Raw genomic sequence first — 9,418 nt, 5'->3', positions numbered from 1 at the left:
CCGATACCTGTTTACTTACAATGCAGCCTCTGTGTTCTGATGGCTCCTGACACATTGGCTTTTGTTAACACTTCACATTGAAATTGACCCTGGCTGCAGTCTACTTGGGGAGGGGGAGGGACTGAAGGAGGTGTCTATAGACGCAGAGACAAAAAAGAGAATCGACGATTAACAATTTCCTGAAGGGAGGTACTGCTTATCACTCCCAAAATCTCCAGTGCTCACGGGAGGACAGGACACTGAGGCAGCACGTACACAATGGAATAAACTCCCAGAGAGAGATCAACAGTATCAGCTGTGAAACCCTCCGTGACTTCATTTAAGTCTCCTTTTTTTGTTGTTATAATCTCTGGACGCTCAGGTAGGAATACAATTGTTTGCAATATTGTTTTACGTTACAAATAATGAGAAGTAAAGTGTTGTTTTGAATCAACATGCTTGTTTTATGTTCTGTTTAATGGTCGCTAACTTGGCAACTTTACCTGAGCGTAAATATCGAAGTTTTAGTTGAGTATGGGTCAAGGCTAATAAATTGCGTGGTTTTACGCAATTTATTAGCCTGTTTGTGTCTGTTTTGTGTGTTTGGTGCAGTTTAAAGTAGGCCTTGTGACAATGATTTTGGAGTGGAACTGATTTAGTTTAGTTTCAAATAACACAATAATTCATGATAAAAACAGACTTTAACTAAAATGACACGTCTTTTTAATTAAATGTTATTTGTTGAGGCACAACGTTTACAAAGAGACTTCTTAACTGTATGTGAATTATTCGTGTGAAATAAGAAGGAGAACATATCAGATGTTTATTTTTACCAAAATAAGACACAACTGTCCCAGAACCCTGATTAAGCAGCAGCTGTTGTTTGAATTTGGATAGATTTACGTAATCGTTTCTACTGATACATTTTTAAGTATGCACTCATTTCCTAAGCCTATTCTTGATTTTTTTCAAATTACTTCATTTCTACTCAGTAGCTCCCTCTTCTCCTCCATTGTCCTTCACTTCCACTTTCCTCTCTCCTCTCTCCTGCTCTCATCAGATCCCCAGCTATGATTCAGAGGAAGGAGGTCGTTTTTTCTGTTCTGGGGGAGCTGCAGGAGGCCACAGAGAGCTCCGGCCTGGATGCTCTGACCAGAGTGGCTCTGGAGGTGGACCAGGTCCTCGCTCCCTTCCTGCTCCCCGAGGCACCCTGTCAGGATTTCCCTGACTGGGCAGGCGTGGATTACACATCTCAAGGCCTGTACCCAGCCGATGCTCCCATGGGCCTCCTGCCTCTCAACTGCAAAGGAGAGGGCAACCTGCTGTTTGATGCTGTTAGCATGCTGTTAGTGGGCCACAATGGACTTAGTTTGGAGCTACAGGTGAGCAGTGGTGGTTAATAATCTGTAAATAATAATGATTCATTTCAAGTTGTCAAACATGTTTAACATCATCAAACTATATAATCACAACAGTTGTATTCAGTCATGTTTGTTTTTAACACGCACTTTTTGGTCAAAACACTTTTTCCAAAAGTGTTTTAAATTGTAAGGTTTTAGGGCAAATTAATTTGCTTGTAAGTATTGGAAATGTGTCTAAATTGTACAGCAACATTTGTGCCAAGGATGATTGATATAGTTGTTGCTGTTATGAAACATGGCCATTCAATTATATGTGTCAAGACTTCTTTTACTCTGTAGACATGCGGAAAAACAAGAAAAAACGCATTTACGGAAGCCCCAGACTGTTTTTACATGCAGGCTAAATATTGTTGTATTGTTGTCCCCCACAGGTACGAACAGTGTTGGAAATGGTGCTGTGGAAGAGATACTACCTGTCTGGGATGATAGATTCAAAAGTGATGCTGCAGGCTGTTCGCTTTGGCCTCTGCGCTGAAGAGTCTGAGGACATGCTTAACCTGCCTGCAACTGTCTTGGAGGCCATTTTTGATGCAGATGTCAAAGCTTCCTGCTTCCCCGGTTCCTACGCCAACATGTGGCACGTGTACGCCCTGTCCTCAGTCCTGCAGTTTAAAATCTACTCGATCTACCCCATGTTCAACCTTAAGATTCGACCCTATTTCAACCGCCTCATTCGCCCAAGGATCTGGCCTAAAAACTGTGAGCCAGCAACCCTCCACATCATGTGGTCTGGTGAGATGCAGCCTGACTCAGGTTTCAAGCCTAACCACTTTGTGGCCCTAGTGCAGACATGTGACCTCACATTTGGAAGTCCTGACAGTGAGAAGAGTGTCTCGCCTACCAAGAGCGAGGAGCTCCTGAACCAGGACCTGCAGCTTTCTTACCCGGGTCTGAAGGACAAGTACAACATCACCAAGAGGACCTTCTACCGCTGGAAGAGGCAAACGCAGGAGCACTGCCAAAAGTCAGCAGCCAGGTACGAGGCAAAATATTTCCTGCAAGCCTGCTACTTGGAAGGCAGGCTCATTCCTCTGCAACAGTTTAAAGAGTTTTTCCCTGAAATCTCCAGGTCGTCGTACTACAACTGGAAGCACGAGCTGCTGAAATCCGGCGGAAACTTCTCCTCAACATCATCAAATGGAGAGATTAGTCCTGGAGAAAACACAGAGCAAGACGCCTGGTCTTCGCCTGAAGCGAAGCATGATGAGCTGGACCACCAAGGCAGCCTGGCCAATATGTTTGGCCTCGGCCTGAGCAAACTGGATGTGGAGCGGGCCCAGAATGTAGCACACATGCAGGAAGCAAAGCGCTGTCTGCAAAATTGCATTGCCATGAATGCCTCCCTCCCCTTCAGGATCTTCAAGAGTAATTTCCCCGGGATCTCCAGATCAACCTACTACAACTGGAGGAGAGAAGCCTTGATGTTCAACAGAGGTTACAAAGGAAGCATGGGTAGCAGTGAGGAAAGCTCCGATGCCGACAAAAGTCCAAAAAGTCTCTTGCAGGTTCTGCCTAACCTCAACCAAGCTTTCGTTCCCAGAATGAGAATGAGCAAGTGGAAACACAGGAGTTTCAGGCTAGCATACATGAGTAAAAAACAGCTAAGAGATGCTGCAAAGCTGCATGTCCAGAAGTCCAGATGTTCCCTGACAAAGTTCAAGCTCAAGTTCCCATCCATGTCCCCTTGCTTCTACTGGCTCTGGCGTAACAGTCAGACCGGCAAGAAGAAGATCGTCATGCAGAACGATAAGGTCGACATCCCCGTGATCATCGAGAACACGGTACCAGAAAAACAAATCATGGAGATAAAAATTGATAAAAATGTGTTCCCATTTGTCGAGAGTCCTAAATATCTAGAAAGAAACCCCATACCCTCCTTCCATGCCCCACATTCACAGCACATCTTTCACAGCAAGGCCCCCGTGGACGAGCAGATGTTTGCAATGGACGTTGTGGCTCTGGCAAACTTCAAGGCCAAGGCTAAGCTGTTCTTGCAGCGACGCTTCGAGGAGAAATCATTCCCCTCTTTCAAAGAGTTCAGGTCTTACTTCCCCTTCACCCCACGCTCAACATATTACATGTGGAAGCGAGCTTTGCATCACGGGGTGTCGCTGGTTCAAGGGTAGCCATTTGTGCAATTGAAATGATCTTACAGAAGGATCATGAAGAGCTCTGTTAAAGAACTTCTTGGCCCAGGAAATCTCACATGCAACACTGTGCATTTCACTGTAAACAAACCACCTACCGGTATTGTTCATCGTTTCATGTTCTCAAAGAATGTTAAGCACACTGATTTAGCATTTAAATGCATTGTGTCCTTCCTGTGCCCCACCAACACAGCTCATTCCTCCCTCGTGGACATTTGCACGTGTGTGAAAAGAGACTGAGTCGTGGGTCAGTTTAAACCCTGCATGACGCCCTCCAGGCAAAAGGCAGTTCAAAGCTGTTGTTTAGTGGATTTCGTTTGAAGCCATTTTTCTTTTATTCCTTGCTTAGCATTGTACTCAGGGTCCTTTTTTTCTATTTTCATTGTGGTAACATTGTTAATGCTTAAATGTATGATTTGTTTTGCTGATGTCTTTGCTATTGATCTGGGAGATTTCTGGTTGTTTAATTTTGTTTTCTCTCAGTCAGCTTTTTTTATACAAGATGAGTTGTCTCATATCTCTGGAAACAGGATTCTAGTGTTTTTATTTTCTTTACTCAATTATTGCATGTATTCACAAATGTTTGCACCAAAGTTTAAGGTGGTTGTCTCCAAATGAATGTTTGCTTCTCTTGAAGAGCATTATATAAACTATGGGTTTTGCAACTCTCACACTCTATTTGCACTGAAATGGTTCCCATCACAGTATTGAATGTATTTCCTAAGTATCATGCACCTTCGGTTTAATTTAGAATTTTCCAACAATTCTATTTTTGAAAGATGTTTACATTTTTTTTATTTACTTGAATGCTGAATATAAATGAAGATGTTTTATTTTTTGTACTATCCTTCATTCCAAAACGACCTGTTTTTTCTTTTTAATATTTGGGAATATGTTTGTTCATGGTCTTACATCCAGTCTCCACACAGACAAACACACTTTTGACCACCATATATAATAGATCACAGATTCTTATAATTTTTACCTTTTTGTATTTATTTCCCTCAATTACATCTCCTAAGTTGGTACTTGTAGCCTTCATCATATTCATTCAGTGCTTAAAGAAATATATGCTATTAAATTGTATAACAATAAACCATCCACAAGCATCATCCCTTTGCTTCAGTCCTGCTTGAAATGTTCTCATTATGTGGTATTTAATGCCATTTTCTCATGGCAGCTCATTAACACAGGCCATGTCTGACAAATTGTTAAGGCAATCATTTGTTTTATGCTCCCCAATATCTTACATTTTAAAACACATTTTTAATTTCCCCGAAACAATTGGTTTTCCTTCTAATCTCATGCCTCAGCGACTGCATCTTGATTTGATTCTCTGGGTGAGATAAAATGGGCAGTTTAACTAATTGAACAGAAGTCAGCAGTATATGATCATAGTTTATGACCCAAAGGACACGCCTGGCCTTGCCAAGTGAATTCATGTGTACATGTGTGCTGTACAAAAGATAAAGAACAATATCAGTGTAACCAGATCCGAATGGGCAAAAAGGGAGGTCAAACCGAGCCAGCATGTTAAGACTAGAAATCAGCTGTTTGACTTGAGTTTTTGCTCACTGCCTTTTCTCCATTTAGCAATTGTGTTCATGCTAATGAAGGTAATGGTCAAGAGTAGTTGGGATGGAGTGAAGGGGGAAGGGGTTAATTGTATTCATGGAGATGTAGGTGTTTGAGATAAGGCCAAGCACATCCAAGAGTTTATGGGGGAGGGCAAGAAGTGTAGGGAGAAGTAAGGGGGTGTATCGTGATACCACTGACTGCACCACTTACTGTGTCTGCAGACATTTCGAGTGGCTTATGTTTATTCAGGGTGGATCCATTCAAACCAAAGCAGGGGATTAGCCACAGAGTTTCAGTGTTTACCTATATGGCCCGTTTGTGTGAGGTTACACCCCAAAATGACAAAAACAGACTAATATGTTTTACAATTATTTGTTTACGTCAGACAGTGTTCATGATCTCACATTTCCAACAGCACTTGAAAGCAACACCATTTATCTTCGAAGCAGCAAGTCAAGAAATGACGGAGGGACTGTGACATTTGCTGGAGCTTGTTGCTGGTAACACGTTCTCGAATTACCTTTAAAATTGCCCCAAACCATGTATGTAAATGTTACACAAACTTCGAGCAGTTGAGAGGTAAGTGTTAATGTTACACGTTTGTTTGCTTTCATATACCGTAGTTGTTTTTGACCACCGCCATGAGGTTACGTGATAGGCCACCTCAGCGTGACGTCAAGGGTTGTTGACACTTCGGTAGTTTCTTCAAAATTAGATTCTGGTATCTTTTAACCGAAAACTGCGAGTAGCATGAAACTACAGCGTCGGAGACTGCAGTTTCAGGACCGCAGTCCTGGGACCGCACTCCTAGGACCCTAGTTTTTCGTGAAAATGCCACTTAGCTAGTAGGAGACATGATTATGAACGACAACGCATAGAGTGTGAGTATTGAAGTGCTTTTAAAGTTGTATTTGTTTCATTAAAGGTTGGGTAGGCCTATGTCATTTTGGAGAAACCAGCTCGAGTGCGCTAGAATTTGAAAATAAACAAACGGAAAAAATCTGCCACTTCCTTACAGAGCCCCTCCTCCAACACACAGGAAGGCGCACATGACCAATGAGGGCACGAGATAAGTTTGTGCACAGATGGAAGGCTGAAGGCAGGTAGGCCATCCAGTTATTTTAGCCAGGCCGGCTAAAATGATTGGTCGTGCTCACAAGGTTAACACAACAGATTTACAGAAGGATCAATAAGGTGTAGAACTAACATGAGTACGTAGTATTTGGTATAGATTTACATAATTGTACTAAAGGTAATATGTATGTTGTTCCACTTGAATTAACTTGAATGTCAGACAATTTACTTTCTAAACTTAAACATTTAATTTCATAGCCTCATGTGATCAGTGTCTTCTAACCTCGACCTTGGCCCTAGCAAATGTTTGATAAGTATTCTCTCCTGTTTGCCATCTCCATCTTTATTACTGAATGATAGGAGGAAATCTCAGTGGCGCAGAGCTACTCTACTCTGTTTATCTCAACAATAGCATGAAAATAATGAGGGCTGGCAGGTGGGAGCGGAAGTCTTCAAGGATTAGCATACTGCAGTTGCTTCAGAAAGACAGAGCGATAAAGCAGAGAGACATCTCAAGGATGCTGAATTTTCTCAGTAAACAAAACAGACCTGTGGGACGCTTTAAGCGTGCGGTCGGCTGCCAATTAGCCTCAGAAAGGGGCAATGGCATGAACTCCGAAGAACTCAAACATTTGACCTTAGTCTTGGTAAAGTATGGAGGAGAGAAATAAAAATGCAAAGCAATTTTAGACTGAAATATTTGTGAACATATTCATATCTATTCATGCACTTGTACCCTAAACTCCTCTCTCCAAATTGAGAAGAAAATAATGACCATTCATGACAAGAAATGTTGCAATCCTTCATGTGTTTTAGAACAATGTACAATGTCCCTTGTTTTTTTATGCTGTATCCAAGCATAGAGAACGTTTGTCCACTAGATGGCAGTGGTTTGCTTCATAAGACAGTTTCCATGGCAAGCCTTGATACACACACTTTAGTTTGGACAGGAAATCAATGTGTTATTGTAAGGCTCAGGCTGTGCAGTGCAGATTTCTCTGGTGATAACTACATTAATGAACATAATCCAACATCGCAGCCAGTAATGCATAAACCAGATAACGTCTGGGGAATCAAATTGTTTAATGACGGATTAAAGGGTACAGACAAAACAACAAATAAAGAAGAGACATGATATCTAGTAAGGGATTAATTCAATCCAGAACCATCCAAACTGTTTCCCTTTATTTAGATTTGTTAAGTTTATTAAGACAAGACACTACAGGCAACATCATACTCATTACAATTGTTTGGGTTATTTTGCTACCATAACACGTCTATATTTAGACTAGAGAAAAGAAAAAACCCAAAACACATTTAGGTGTTTATTTAACTAATTGTCTGTTTGCGCCTGCAGATTTCTTTCAAAAGTTAGAATCAGATAAGTCCTCATTTGCATAGTTAAAAATATCAGAAAACTTGTAAACAAAATGAAAAAGAACATCGGCACACTGAAAATGTTTTAATAAGCCCACTTTCAGAGACCTCCCTCCAGGCAAAAACAGGTAGGCTATAGCAAGAAAACTTGTAGTACAACAAATAATTGTCCTAATATAAAGCATCAACTGGGGAAGTTTCATGGTTGTATTTATTATTTAAACATTGTTACCCTATTCACCTGAAGTGTCTTACAAAATATGGGACTTTCAGTAGTATATTTTTAAAGGCTGTTTTCTTAAAATAAGTTCCCTCATGCCTGAGCAAGAAATCTCAACTTCAGTAGCACTTACCTGTATATACACCAAACTTTCTGGTTTTATCCAAACTCTGAAGGTTTCTTTGCTGAGGGATTTCTTCTGAAATGTTCCATAGGTGAATTCCTATACCCCTAATAAATATGGCAACATCTTTTTGTCATTGTTTTTGACAGTATTTTCCAATTAATACAAATTGTCTCTGTAAAAACCTTTGACTCTTATTTGTCTACAACATGGGATACCGTTTTTTAACCTGGCAATATTCAATGTTCAGTTGTATGATTTTGAAATCTATACAAATGAGCACATAACCAAACTGCATAATAAAACATACAATCATCAGAAAAAAATAAATAATGAATAAGTGACATGATGATATCTATTAGTTGAAATGTTTCCCCTATGAACACTAGAGTCTCCTTAAACACATGTGTGCATTCTTTATAAATGCAAACCGAGTCAAGCCGACTCCGGAGGTGGCGGTATGCACCTTAAAGTTGTTTGCAATCCGCCAAAAAACCGAGAGAAGAAGAAGGCGAAGAAGAAAAAGAAGCCGACTCGGAGCTGTCCGACTTCAGGCGAGCTTTTTGAGAAATCCCCCGGCTGCGATCGGCTATTCTCGTCTACTTTCGAGGCGAGCCGCAACACGTCTCAAACAAGCCTGGTATGTCCACAAGGCAGCGTTGCATTGAAGCTTGCCGGTGGGCGTGTCTGGTGTGCGACCAACAACCAATCACATTCATCTCCCGGCCTGGACACACAAGCACGCAGTTTGATTGGCTAGAGCTTGTACTGGCATATTATTTGATTGGCTGGCGCTTCCGTCAACGCTTGAAAAGTTGAACTTTTCTCAACTTTCGAAGCGAGCAACGGAGGCAAAGCAACGTGAAGGAACCACAATGCAGTTCGGCAAAGCGTGACGTCACCCCATTCGAAGTGAATGGGAAGCGTCTCCGTTGAAGCACGCGACGCTGCCGTGTGGACGTACCATAAAACTCAACTCAGCCCAGCTGGAGTAATAGTTCTACTGAATGATAACTAGTCGATATAATCAATCATTCTGACAAAAGCATCCATTTGATCTGTGATGATTCATTAAACTAACTATATGACTATAACTGTAGTAAGTGTGTGACACACCATTTAGATCAGTGGTTCTCAAAGTAGGGGGCGGAGAGGCATGACAGGGGGGGGCGCGAGAGACCAGGAGGAAAAATGGTTATTTAAAAAAAGAAAATAATAATAATAATTCATATTTGAAAAAGTATTGATTCGAAAATAATGATACAGTAATATTACGTCTGGGTCTCTGTGTTTAATTAAAGCTCGGCTCTGTGTGTGTGTGGAATGGGCCATTTTATGTGTGCGCGAGCGAGAGAGCGAGAGAGCGCACCGGTACCGGAGATCGTTGTTGTTAGCTTCTGGTGCTAGCGAGCTACGCTAACGGATATAAGGTAGTTTTTCAGCAACAAAGTGGAGGAGATTCCTCTCCTGTCAGACTGAGAGACTCAGTGAGACTAAA

The 9,418-nt window shown here is 41.5% G+C and overlaps 1 protein-coding gene across 1 annotated transcript; it reads left to right on the top strand.

Annotated features, from left to right (window-relative positions):
- Positions 1–202: 202 nt before the first annotated feature.
- vrtn (vertebrae development associated) lies at positions 203–4,651 on the top strand. Its single transcript, XM_010780009.1, has 3 exons — positions 203–361; positions 1,040–1,361; positions 1,772–4,651. Exons 2-3 carry the CDS (start codon positions 1,050–1,052, stop codon positions 3,524–3,526), a joined length of 2,067 nt encoding a protein of 688 aa, XP_010778311.1. The 5' UTR covers positions 203–361; positions 1,040–1,049; the 3' UTR covers positions 3,527–4,651.
- Positions 4,652–9,418: the final 4,767 nt, after the last annotated feature.

Source organism: Notothenia coriiceps, unplaced genomic scaffold (genome assembly GCF_000735185.1).
Source record: "Notothenia coriiceps isolate Sejong01 unplaced genomic scaffold, NC01 NC01_scaffold00021076, whole genome shotgun sequence".
In the NCBI taxonomy this organism is placed as follows: domain Eukaryota; kingdom Metazoa; phylum Chordata; class Actinopteri; order Perciformes; family Nototheniidae; genus Notothenia; species Notothenia coriiceps.
The sequence above is the reverse complement of the archived record's forward strand: the minus strand, read 5'-3'. Positions and strand labels throughout refer to the sequence as shown.